This window comes from Neomonachus schauinslandi, chromosome 7 (genome assembly GCF_002201575.2).
Source record: "Neomonachus schauinslandi chromosome 7, ASM220157v2, whole genome shotgun sequence".
In the NCBI taxonomy this organism is placed as follows: Eukaryota; Metazoa; Chordata; class Mammalia; order Carnivora; family Phocidae; genus Neomonachus; species Neomonachus schauinslandi.
The window spans coordinates 87,297,692-87,311,892 of record NC_058409.1 but is presented as its reverse complement, the minus strand read 5'-3'; the positions used below and the strand labels follow the sequence as shown (position 1 = coordinate 87,311,892).

Sequence of the window (14,201 nt, the reverse complement as noted above, 5' to 3'; positions counted from 1 at the left end):
GAAACAAATAATACATTATATGTTAAAAAAAAAAAAAAAAAAGAGGAAGATAGCAGGAAGGGAAGAATAAAGGGGGGGAAATCAGAGGGGGAGACGAACCATGAGAGACTACGGACTCTGAGAAACAAACTAAGGGTTCTGGAGGGGAAGGGGGTGGGGAATGGGTTAGCCTGGTGATGGGTATTAAAGAGGGCACGAACTGCATGGAGCACTGAGTGTTATACGCAAACAATGAATCATGGAACACTACATCAAAAACTAATGATGTAATGTATGGTGATTAATATAACATAAAAAAAAAAAAAGCCATCAAACCACAAGGGAAGAGAGGAAGAGAAGAAAGGAACAAAGAAGAACTACAAAAACAACAGAAAACAATGAACAAAATGGCAATAAATACATACCTATGAATAATTACTTAAATGTAAATTGACTGAATGGTCCAATCAAGAGACACAGGGTGACTGAATGGCTGAAAAAACAAGACCCAACTATATGCTGCCTACAAGACTCACTTCAAACCTGAAGACACATACAGACTGAAAATGAGGGGGTGGTAAAAGATATTCCATGCAGATGGAAGTGAAAAAAAAAGCTGGGGTAGCAATATTTTTATCAGACAAAGGCAACCCTCTCGGGTCCCCTCCCTCCTCAGGAACTTTGTACTATCACTTTGCTATCACTCAATAAACTTTGCTTTGCTGCCCACCGGGGGGGAAGAAAAATTATCACACAAAATACACTTTGCAACAAAGACTGTAGCAAGAGACAAAGAAAAGCATTAAATAATGATAAACGAATCAATCCAACAAGAGGATGTAACAATTTTAAGTATCTGTGTACCTAACATAGGAGACAGGAGCACCTAAATACATAAAGTAAATATTAACAAACATAAAAGGAGAAATTGACAGTAATACAACAATAGCAGGGGACTTTAACACCACACTTACATCAATGGATAGATCATCCAGACAGAAAATCAACAAAAAAACAGTAGCTTTGAATGACACATTAGACCAGATGGACTTTACAGAGATACACAGAACATTCCATCCAAAAACAACAAAATACACATTATTTTCAAGTGCACATGGAATATTCTCCAGGATGGATCATATATGGTAGGCCAAAAAACAAGTTACAATGAATTTAAGAAGACTGAAATTTTATCAAGCATCTTTTCTGACCCACAACGATATGAAACTAGAAATCAATTACAAGAAAAAGAAAAAAACTGGAAAAAACACAAACATACAGAAGCTAAACAACATGCCACTAAACAATCAATGCGTCAATGAATAAATCAAAGAGGAAATTAAAAAATACACGGAGACGAATGAAAATGGAAACACAACAATCCAAAATCTTTGGGATGCAGCAAAAGCAGTTCTAACAGGAAAGTTTATAGCAATACAGGCCTACCTCAAGAAACAAAAATCCCAAATAAACAAATTAACCTTATATCTAAAGGAGCTACAAAAAGAACAAAGCCCGAAGTTAGTAGAAGGAAGGAAATAAAAAAGATAAGAGCAGAAATAAATGAAATAGATACTAAAAAACATCAGAAAAGATCCATGAAACCAAGAGCTGGTTCTTCAAAAACATAAACAAATTTGATAAACCTTTACCAGACTCATCAAGAAGAGAGAGAACTCAAATAAATGAATTCAGAAATGAAAAAGAATAGTAACTGACACCACAAAAATACAAAGGGTTTTATGAGAATACTATGAAAAATTATATGCCAACAAATTGGACAACCTAAAAAAATGGATAAATTCGCCAAAACTGAATCAAGAAGAGAAAATTTGAACAGACCAATTACTAGTAATGAAATTGAACTGATAATCAAAAAACTCCCAATAAACAAAAGTCCAGGACCTGATGGATTCACAGGTGCATTCTATCAAACATTTAAAGAAGACTTAATACCTATTCTTCTCAAACTATTCCAAAAATAGGCAAAGAAGAAAAACTTCCAAATTCATTCTATGAGGCCAGCCTTACCCTGATACCAAAAACCAGGCAAAGACACTACCAAAAAAAAAAAAGAAAAAAAAATCCAAAAACAAAAAACAAAAAACTGCAGGCCAATATCCCTGATGAACATAGATGCAAGAATCCTCAACAAACTATATTAGCAAACCAAATTCAACAATACATTAGAAAGATCATACACCATGATCACGTGGGATTTATTCCAGAGATGCAAGGATGGTTCAATATTTCCAAATAAATCAATGTGATACATCATATCAATAAAAGGATAAAAATCATATGATCATCTCAATAGACACACTAAAAGCATTTGACAAAATAAACATCCATTCTTGATAAAAACTCAACAAAATGGATTTAGAAGAAACATACTTCAACATAATAAAGACCATATATGAAAAACCCATAGATAACATCATACTTAATGCTGAAAAACTAAAAGCTTTTCCCCTAAGATCAGGAACAAGACAAGGATGTCCACTCTCACCATTTTTATTCAACACAGTCCTGGAAGTCCTGGCCACAGCAATCAGACAAGAAAAAGAAAAAGAAAAAAAAAAAAGGCACCCAAATTGGTAAGAAAGAAGTAAAACTGTCAGTATTTGCAGATGACATGATACTATATATAGAAAACTGTAAAGACTCCACAAAAAACTATTAGAATAAATGAATTCAGTAAAGTTGCAGGAAACAAAATTATTATACAGAAATCTGTTGCATTTCTATACACTAGTGATGATGTAGTAGAAAGAAAAAATTAAGAAAACGATCCCATTTACAACTGCACCTAAAAGAATAAAATACCTGGGAATACATTTAACCATGGAGGGAAAAGACCTATACTCTAAAAACTATCAGTAATTGAAGAAAGAAATTGGAGATGACACAAATAGAAAAATATACCATGCTCAGGGACTGGAAGAATTAATATTGTTAAAATGTCCACACCACCCAAAGCAATTCTCAGATTCAATGCAATCCCTATCAAAATACCAACAACATTTTTCACAGAACTAAACAAATATCCTAACATTTGTATGAAACCACAAAAGACTCTGAACAGCCAAAGAAACCTTTTTTTTTTAAAGATTTTATTTATTTATTTGAGAGAGAGAGAATGAGAGACAGAGAGCATGAGAGGGAGTAGGGTCAGAGGGAGGAGCAGACTCCCTGCCGAGCAGGGAGCCCGATGCGGGACTCGATCCCGGGACTCCAGGATCATGACCTGAGCTGAAGGCAGTCGCTTAACCAACTGAGCCACCCAGGTGCCCCAGCCAAAGCAATCTTAAGAAAGAAGAACAAAGCTGAAGGTATCACAATCCCAGATTTCAAGATATACTACAAAGCTATAGTTAATCAAAAGAGTATGGCACTGGCACAAAAATAGACAAATGAGAGATCAATGGAACAGGATAGAGAGCCCCAAAACAAACCCACACTTATATGATCAATTAAACTACAACAAAGGAGGCAAGAATATGCAATGGAAAAAAGACAGTCTCTTCAACAAATGGTGCTGGGAAAACAGGACAGCTACATGCAAAAAAAATGAAACTGGACGACTTTCTTACACCAGACACAAAAATAAACTCAAAATGGATTGAAGACCTAAGTGAGATATGAAACCATAAAACTCCTAAAAGAAAACATAGGCAGCAATCTCTTGGACATCAGCCTTAGCAACATATTTATGGATATGTCTCCTCAAGCAAAGAGAAACAAAAGCAAAAATAAACTACTGGGACTACACCAAAATAAAAAGCTTTTGCATAGCAAAGGAAACCATCAACAAAACAAAAAGGCAACCTACTGAATGGGAGAGGATACCTCCAAATAATAAATCCAATAAGGGGTTAATATCCAAAATATATAAGACACTTATACGCTCAACACCAAGGAAAAAAAAAAGTAAGCTGATTAAAGAATGGGGTGCCTGGATGGCTTAGTCAGTTGAGCATCCAACTCCTAGATTTCGGCTCGGGTCATGATCTCAGGGTCCCGAGACTGAGCCCCACGGAAGGCTCCGCACTCAGCAGGGAGTCTGCTTGAGATTCTTTCCCTCTGCCCCTTCCCCCACACTTGCTCGTGCTCTCTCTCTCAAATGGGTGAATAAATTTTTTAAAAAAAAAAGGGGGGGGGACAGAAAACCTGAATTGACATTTTCCAAAGAAGACATATAGATGACCAACAAACATGAAAAGGTGTTCACATCACTGATCATCAGGGAAATGCACATACAATGAGATATCACCTCACACCCACCAGAATAGCTAGTATCAAAAAGAACAAAAAACAAATGTCGGTGAGGATGTTAAGAAGAAGGAATCCTCGGGGCGCCTGGGTGGCTCAGTTGGTTAAGTGACTGCCTTCGGCTCAGGTCATGATCCTGGAGTCCCTGGATCGAGTCCCGCATCGGGCTCCCTGCTCGGCAGGGAGTCTGCTTCTCCCTCTGACCCTCCTCCCTCTCATGCTCTCTGTATCTCATTCTCCCTGTCTCAAATAAATAAATAAAATCTTTAAAAAAAAAAAAAAAAAAGAAGAAGGAATCCTCATACACTGTTGGTGGGAATGTAAATTGGTGTAGCCACTGTAGAAAACAGTATGAAGCTTTCTAAAGAAATTAGAAATAGAAATACTATATGATCCAGTAATTCCACTATTGGGTAATTACCCAAAGAAAACAAAAACACTAGTTCAAAAAGATACGTGCACCCCTATGTTTACTGCACCATTATTTACAATAGCCAAGATATGAAAGCAACCTAAGTGTCCATGGATAGATGAATGGATAAAGAAGATATGATATACATATATACACAATGGAATATTAATCAGTCATAAAAAAAGAATGAGATCTTGCCATTTGTGAGAACATGGGTGGACCTAAGGGGTATTAAGCTAAGTGAAATAAATCAGAAAAGACAAATACCATATGGCTTCACTTCTACATGAAATCTAAAAAATGAAACAAGTAAATAAATAAACAACAGAAACAGATTCATAAATAAAGAAAACTGCTGGGTGCCAGAGAGGAGAAGGTTGGGGTGATGGGTGAAATAGGTGAAGTGATTAAGAGGTACAAACTTCCAATTATAAAATACGTCATGAAGATATAAAGTACAGCAACGGAAATATAGTCAATAATATTGTAATAATGTTGTATGGTGACAAATGGGGACTACATTTATTGTGATCAATGACTAATGCATATCTGTCAAATCACTGTCATACATGAAACTAATATACATTATAGGTCAACTATACTTTGATAATAAAAAAATTATTCATTAAAAATAAATAAGTAAAGCTGAGGAAATTCTTTCGTAAAATGAATACTCTCCTCCCACTTTTCTATTTTCAAATTCTATTGGTTGTTTTTATTTTTTTTATTTTAATTTTTTAAGATTTTATTTATTTATTTGACAGAGAGAGACACAGCGAGAGAGGGAACACAAGCAGGGGGAGTGGGAGAGGGAGAAGCAGGCTTCCCGCAGAGCAGGGAGCCTGATCCAGGGCTCGACCCCAGGACCCTGGGATCATGACCTGAGCCGAAGGCAGACGCTTAATGACTGAGCCACCCAGGTGCTCTCTATTGGTTGTTTTTAAAGCAAATCACATGTATTTTGATAATTCCTAGGATTATAAAAAAATATGCATTTTTTAAGTTCACATACAGGCAAAATATAGAAAAAAAAGTATACCACAACACTAAGAGATTGTATTTAGAGGTGGGACCACAGGTAACACTTTTTTCTTTCTCCTATTTTCCATATTTTAAAAATTTCATCATGATAGAAGAACTAAAAGTTAATAACGATGCAAAATATTTTCCTAAATCACTTTCTTTCAGACCTGCCCCTTTCTGAACTCTTTGCTCCCTCATGACCTGACTGTAATGGTCATAATAAAGCTGTCTTAAGAAGAAAATTCATTTATGCTAATGAAGGTGAAGTAGTAATGTGAAGATGAAAACATGTGACAGGAAAAGTCCTGATGGCCACAGGTGACAGACAGAAGACTCATTACAGTAGTGAGGGTTTCCGTTACCTGTCTCTACTTCAGCAATGTCAATAAAATGATCTTCCGAGGCTGATGCCAACATTTTTCCATCGTGGCTAAAACTGAGGGTCCTCACAGGCCAATCCAGCCTATAACAGAGTGGACAGAGGACACGTTAGAATAACCCAGTAAAAGTAGGGCACAATTTCACCCAAAATAAAATTAAATTAATTTATCCAACAAGGAAAGTGCTGGCAGAGCTGCTTACCTGGAAAAGCACCGAACACAAACCAACTCATCCACATCCCAGAGGCTGACCAAAGCATCTGCACTTCCTGTGGCAAAGTACTTCCCCATGGGGTCAAACTTGATACAGATGCAGTTGGAAGGATGGGCATTGATGGACTGCACAGGCTTCAGCTCTGGGTAGCTGAGAAACAAGACAGAAAGCAATTAAACTACGGGAAGAGTACTATGGTACTAAGACGACCACAGGACATACTGAAGAAGAAAATCAAAGACAACAGAATAAACATCAGACTGTAATACAAACAAACTTTCCTGAACTTACAAAAAAAAAAAAACAAAAACAAAATTAGATGATCATCAGACCTTTCTGACAGTAAGACTTTATGCCAAAAGAAAATGGGGTAATATATTTAAGATATACAAGCAAGAAAGGGGGCGCCTGGGTGGCTCAGTTGGTTAAGCGACTGCCTTCGGCTCAGGTCATGATCCTGGAGTCCCTGGATCGAGTCCCGCATCGGGCTCCCTGCTCGGCAGGGAGTCTGCTTCTCCCTCTGACCCTCCTCCCTCTCATGCTCTCTGTCTCTCATTCTCTCTGTCTCAAATAAATAAATAAAATCTTTAAAAAAAAAAAGATATACAAGCAAGAAAATAGGAATCAAGGATTTTTATATCTAGAAAAATTGACTATCAATTATAAAGAGCTCAAATACTAAGCACAATTAAGTATCTGTAAGTTTTATAAGTATATAAGTTATAATAAGTATGAACTTAGAGAATACTGTTCCATGAACCCTTCCTGAGGAATCTAAAGAATGAACTTTGACAATCAAGATGACTAGAGATTTATCAGCATGGGACTGGTGATGGGCATTACATACACAGCTTCTGGTAGAAATTGTAGATGTAAAAGAAAGGCATAGTACATAGCAGCTCTACACTCTGATAATATATAGTATTAATTTTTTTTAATGGAAGAAAAATGAGGAAAGCAATGCAAAAAGCAAATTTTACTGTTTTAAGTAATCTCATTAGTGGTGGTAGTGGTAATACTGTTATTCTGAGATATCTCCATGGGTAACGTGGAAAAAGGTATTAAGTAACTGTGGGATATTCTAATTCTATAATCCCTTGTGTCCTTGAGAACCAGAATACTCAAATACTCAGTTTTGAAGGAAAGAGTTATTTATAATATAGAAGATGTTTAGAAAATTCCACTAGTCCTGAATTTTAATTGGAAGTTATCAATATAAATTCACAATTCACATATTTTATCTTTAAAAATATATACATATACATCCTTCCTCTGTCCACTGGAAAGGTCTAGAAATAATGACCAAACAAGCAATATGGACATCCGTAGCTCCAATATCATTTCTCAGAAAAAGAACCCAGGGATTCTTAGAGAAGCTTCTGATTAAAGGTCTGAGGCAGGAAACATACAAGATGAACTTGGGATATCTGTCATACCAGAGAGCAACAAACTGAAGACTACTAGGATTATGTCAAAAAAAATGACTCAGGAACAACTTGAAGAGGCTCCCATTAGCTAAAGATGGGATAATTTGAGATTCCATAAGGATAATTACTCCAATAGACTGAAATACATCTACCATGCTTAAATACATGAGTTTATAATAAGTCTTAAAAATAAAACCTAGCTGATCATCTTTGGAGGCGACAGAGAACTAATTCATTATCTAATGAAAAAGGGAAAGAAGCATCTATCCTTCCTTTTCTAAGCGAACTATATTCTTAAGTAATCAAACAGTAAATGAGAGGAAGTATCTTATATTCCAACAAATAAATAAGCATACAAAATCAGCAAAATCCAGACTAGGAGAATCTCTGCAGGTTAACAGTCTAGTTTTCCAACAGCTATATTATAAGTAAAAGAAGGATGAAGAGCAACCTGGTAGTTTAACACACTTAAAAGATACCAAGTTTTTTTAAGTAGACAAAATTAGAGTATCTAGAAATGCATACTTGGTAGCTAAAACTATAAAGAAATACTATAAAAATCAAGATAGTGTTTCATTTTGAGGAGAGGGATTTAGGACTAGGACAAAGTACATGGATGGACTTCTGGGATGGCCAGCAAATTACTATTTCTTATAGCTTCATCAAGCTATATGTTGTTTTAAGCAGTTTTCTGTGTATGTGTTTTATTTTTTTATTTTATTTTTTTTAAGATTTTATTTGACAGAGACACAGTGAGAGAAGGAACACAAGCAGGGGGAGTGGGAGAGGGAGAAGCAGGCCTCCCACCGAGCAGGGAGCCCGATGCGGGGCTCGATCCCAGGACCCTGGGATCATGACCTGAGCCGAAGGCAGACGCTTAACGCCTGAGCCACCCAGGCGCCCCTGTGTTTCATTTTCTAATAAAAAGTCTTTAAAAAAAAAAAAAAGCGGGCGCCTGGGTGGCTCAGTTGGTTAAGCGGCTGCCTTTGGCTCAGGTCATGATCCTGGAGTCCCGGGATCGAGTCCCACATCAGGCTCCCTGCTCAGCAGGGAGTCTGCTTCTCCCTCTGACCCTCCTCCCTCTCATGCTCTCTGTCTCTCATTCTCTCTCTCGCAAATAAATAAAATCTTAAAAAAAAAAAAAAAAATTAAAATTAAAAAAAAAAGCTATAGAACCCCAACTTGAATAAAATTCAAGTTGCGAAGCACAGATTTCCAGCCTTTTATATAATCTGGTCCCAGATTATATTTCAACTTTATCTTCCCTCTCTTCAGATACCTTATCTGCCACCATTCCCAGCAACTCTGACCTACCAACTACTCTCCATATAGGCCATGCTCATTGACACCTATTTTGTCCATTGTATGGTTGCCTTTTGCTGATTCTTAAAATTCTACTCAGCTTTCAAGGCCAAGCTCCAAAGCTGCATCCTTCAATCCCCAACTCCCACAGTCAATGTTTCCTTCCCTGGGATTCCAAACTCTGAGCCTCTCTAAAAGAACCTATTTCACACTGCCTTGCACTGCCCACCCAGAACAGCAGAAAGAATAGAGTCGACAGACCTGAATTTCAATTCCAACATTTCATTCATTTACAGAATAAATATTTACAGAGATGCTAACTCTGTGTAGCAAGTATTAAAGTAGGCACTAGGGATTCAACAGTAAACAAGTTACACATGGTCCCTACCTTCATGGAATTTATAGTCTAATGGAAGATATAGATAGTAAACATTTATTATAGGGGCACCTGGGTGGCTCAGTCGGTTAAGCGTCTGCCTTTGTCTCAGGTCATGATCCCAGGTCCTGGGATCAAGCCCCACATCGGGGTCCCTGCTCAGTGGGGAGCCTGCTTCTCCCTCTCCCTCTGCTGTTCCCCCTGCTTGTACTCTCTCTCTCTCTGTCAAATAAATAAATAAACTCTTTAAAAAAAACAAACAAACATGTAATTATAATATAGAATGAGAAATGCTTCCAACAGGAAGTACATAAAACAAGCTTCTAACCTAGGGAGGTAGGAAAGTAATGAAGATGGCTTCCCTGGAGGGAAAGTGGTATTTAAGCACAGACTTTACAGGTACAAATTTGCCATAATTCAAGGTGCATCTAGTTCTAGTGCTCACCAGCTGACTAGTGATTTAAACTCTCTGAATCCCAGATCCTCATCTGTCAAATAAGACTCAAATAACAATCCCACAGAATTTCTGTGAGGACTCAGTAAATATAAGGTGCCTGGTTCAAAGCTGCTCAACAGAGGTTAGGATTCTTTATTACCATTTGTCCTTTAAGCTCCTTCAGGACAGACTTGCATCTAATTCATCTCTGTATCCACCACAACACCCAGAGCAAAAATCTGACAGTCTCTAAGCTAGAACCCCCTCACCTGAGGATGTTGATACAACCATTGCCATTTGTCAGGAAGAACATGTTGTTGTCATTATTCCAGGAGATTTCATTGACTTCAAACTTGAACTGCTCCTCTGCTTTGGAACGGTGTGTCTTGGCATCAATAAAGGTTACCACATCATCCTTGTTGCCTACAGCAATGGTCTGCCCATCAGGACTCCAGCAGATATTAATGTTCTCCCCTGGAAACCCAGATATAATCAGCAAGATACTGTTTGCCCATAATCTTGCAGAAGTTTATTTTTTTTTTAATTCTACAAAGACCAGAGCTATCTCCAAACCTCATTCACTAACGTCCTAGTCGATAGAAGGGAATGACTACTTACTCACCAATTATGAGTCCAGCACTTCCATCTACAAATTTCCCCCATGGGTCCTCACAATAATTCTCTAAGGAACACTTTATTATCCCCATTTTACATATGAAGATATGGAAGATATGAGAGATGAGCCAAAGTGTCAAAGCCATGAAGTAATAGAGCCAAGATCTAAACCAGATGACTCCAAAGCCTCTTAGTCTTACACCAGCACTTCCCAAACTCCAGTCATTCACATGCCACTCTCACAATTTTTGTCCTATCCATGTTAATGGCTATATTTCTTTATTCAAAATTTTTCTTAAAATTGACTCAAAACAATTTTAGTTAAATAAGTTTAGCTTCCATTTAGCAATAAATTCTATGGGCTAGTTCTTTTTTTGTGGTAGGCATTAAAATATATACACAGCTGGTTTTTAATGTTCATCCATGTACCACCTAAATCACTCACACATCACTCGGTTGTCTACTTGGAGAAAGCACTACAGCATTCCACCTCCAGGGACAAGTCTTGTCAACAAAGTCCAGTGGGCCACAGTGAACACATCAATTAAAAATTTCATCAACTTTATCAATTCTATGCTGCATATATTTTCACACTTTATTCTCTACAATGTATCTTAAAATGCATCAGGATGCATCTCAAAATTTTTGGTTTATCATGGTTATCTACAAACTTTCTTTTTTTTCCTAACAACATATAAAATATTGGTACATCTTATAATCAATGACATGTTAGTCAATGAAATATAATAAATGGCCTCAAGGTTTATAGGACAATACCTGGTGTAGATTCTATAAATGTACTGCACAACTTCCAGGTCATTTTCTCCCAGACCACCAAGACCATTCATTCCTAAGATCAGCCATTCCAGCCTATCAGCAATTTCCCAAATTCTCCATACACCTGCACATGCAGCTCCCTCCTAGAGCTTCCCCCCACCCCTCATCCACCCACTGTACCATGACCACTAAATCCCTATTAACTATTTTGCTCAAATTCTGTGAGGTCTTACCTGCCCTAACAGGCAGACTTAAGCATTTCCATTACAGGTATCCATCTTGTAGACCTCTCCAGTATAAGATGAACCATATCATATTATGTTGGGTTTTTTTTAACACACATGTCTCTCTCCCTGCACTAAAACTAGTACAGGTCCTGGGAGCTGGAGATTGTCTTATTCAGCCCAGGATGTCCCATACCTAACACAAGGCCACACTTAGAGAAGATATTCAGGAAATGCTTATTGAATGACTATAAATAGCTCATCTTCCTATTGCCCTCTCTCCGAAAAGTCACCTTTAGTGTTCACAGTGGCAATGCATTTTGTAGTCCTCACATCCCAGATGCGAATGGTTTTGTCTCCAGATGCTGTGACAAAGAGGTCAGGATTACTTGGATGCCAACAAAGCTGGTCCACACTATCCCCATGTCCCCGATAATTGTTTTCTTTTACCTGCAAGAACAGAATCCAAATGTCACTTCACACATAAGTACCTGCCTCCACATGCAACTTCTTAACCTTATTCAAACCAAGGTACCTTGTGGCCAACAAAGATCCAGACAATTTAAAAGAAACCAGTCCTTCCACACCCCTTCCCCAAAACTGTTCCCAATACCCTCCTCCCTTCCTCTCCAATCACTCTGAATTGTTCTGAGGTTTGGATTCCCACACCAATGCCCTTACTCTTTTGCTTTCCCTGGCCTTCCTCCTTATTTCTGGTTCTCCACACTTAACTCTACCACCAAGGTTCCCAATCTTCTTGCTCACTCCCACAGGAAGCCCTATTATTTTCAAAGAGGCCCTCCTTACCACCATAGGGACCCCACCACCACCACAGCCCCTAGCCATTCCTCACCACCACATAACTCCTTCCTACCACTCTCATACACCCTCACCTCACTCCAGTCCCATCTACCCTCCTCACCACCAGTCTTCATCCTCTCCCCGCCTCCACTCCCCGCTCATCTTTACACCGTACTGCTACACTCCCTCGCACCCCCACCTCCCTCTTATCACCACCATCTTCCTCTCCACCACACCCCCTCCAGATCCCTAACTACCAGCCTTGTCACTCCCACACTCCTCTAGCACAACCCCCTTATTCCCACACCCCTCTCTTTTCCTCGCCTCCACCCGCTTTCCACGCCCATTCTCTCCCTCAATACCACACCTCGCTTTACCACAGCCCCTCTCTCTGGCCTGGGCCGGTCCCGCCAGCTTACCAACCGGTCCTTCTCCAGCAGGAATACGCTGGCCGTCTTGTCGAAAGACCCTGAAGCCAGGCGACGCCCGTCGCAGCTCCAGGCCACCGAGTGCACCTTGGCGCTGTGTGCAGGGAACTCGCGCGTCTTGCTGTGGCCGCGGAACAGCTCCTGCATTCCCAGCACGTAGCGTGTGGGGCCGCTGGTCACTGAGCACCAGGGAGCCATTGAACCAGGACCGCTCTGGCCCAGCGCCGAGGGCCCCATGGCCGCCGCAGCCACCGCCATGGCAAGCTCCCAGCCACTCGCGTTGCCACCGCCTTTTTAGCGCAGTCAGTCCTGCCGCCGCCGCCGCACGCATGCGCCTGGAAGAGCAGCTTCTCCCTGCACAGCCGCAATGCAGGCCATCCGGGAGGGGACTACAAATCCCGGCATGCAGCGTGCGCGCGCGGGGTCTCTCTTTTCAAATAGGAATGATTACGATTTAAGTTTCCTTCACATTTAGTGATTCTGAGGTTTTTAGGGCCTATTTCCCCCTTACCTACCGCCTGGTAGATATATTTGTATCCCAGTTTAATTAAAAAAGAAAGCCAACGCTATCCTTCCAAACCTCAGTTCCCCATCAACAGAAAGACTTTTTTTCCCCAGGGTGAATCCCCAACTTTCAGTCCCCTCCCTTAGAACTGAAGGCCCTCGACTCTCCGACTCTCCGGCTGGAGAAGGCCCAGCTGGTGAACTAGAGGTGTGTGGGGGTCCAGAGTGGGGAGGGGAGGGATAGAGAAGGGGTCTGGGGATGTCTTTAAATAAATTCTCCGGAGAGGGACAGAGGCAGAAAAATGTTCACCTTTAGTCCAGAAGGCTGATCTATAGCCTGCATAGTTCCAATAAGGATGAAAAGCGTACTGGTTGCTACATTCCTTTTTTTTTTTTTTTTTTTTTTAAGATTTTTTTTTTTTAGGGCGCCTGGGTGGCTCAGTTGGTTAAGCGACTGCCTTCGGCTCAGGTCATGATCCTGGAGTCCTGGGATCGAGTCCCGCATCGGGCTCCCTGCTCGGCAGGGAGTCTGCTTCTCCCTCTGACCCTCCCCCCTCTCATGTGCTCTCTCTCATTCTCTCTGTCTCAAATAAATAAATAAAATCTTAAAAAAAATAAATAAATAAAATAAAACAAAAAAAAAGATTTTATTTATTTATTTGACAGAGATATAGCATAAGTAGGCAGAGGGAGAGGAAGAAGCAGGCTCCCCGCTGAGCAGGGATTCCCCACGGTCGTGGGGCTCAGTCCGAGGACCCTGGGATCATGATCTGAGCGGAAAGCAGCCGCTTAACCGACTGAGCCACCCAGGTGCCCCCTGGTAGCTACATTCTTAAAGGGTCTCATGACTGCCTGGATATCTTACCAATAATTAATAGGAAGCTGAATGATAAGCACCAGAGAAATCTTTCAGAAAGTTTTATGAGTAGAAATTTGAAGAAAACATTTATGATCTAATACTCCCTGCACATCCTGACCCCCTTGAGCAGTAACCATATAACCACCAGCTTCATACAGCAAAAGTGCAGATC

The 14,201-nt window shown here is 39.8% G+C and overlaps 1 protein-coding gene across 1 annotated transcript in view; it reads right to left on the bottom strand.

Annotated features, from left to right (window-relative positions):
* THOC3 (THO complex 3) overlaps positions 1 to 12,968 on the bottom strand; it is a 20,558-nt gene extending 7,590 nt beyond the window's left edge. Inside the window, exons 1-5 of the mRNA XM_021698542.2 lie at positions 12,658 to 12,968; positions 11,731 to 11,887; positions 10,091 to 10,295; positions 6,269 to 6,430; positions 6,049 to 6,149 (exon numbers count right to left, since the gene is read on the bottom strand). Of these exons, the coding sequence (XP_021554217.1) occupies positions 6,049 to 6,149; positions 6,269 to 6,430; positions 10,091 to 10,295; positions 11,731 to 11,887; positions 12,658 to 12,924 (892 nt within the window). The 5' untranslated portion in view covers positions 12,925 to 12,968. The remainder of the gene's footprint in view (positions 1 to 6,048; positions 6,150 to 6,268; positions 6,431 to 10,090; positions 10,296 to 11,730; positions 11,888 to 12,657) is intronic.
* Positions 12,969 to 14,201: the final 1,233 nt, after the last annotated feature.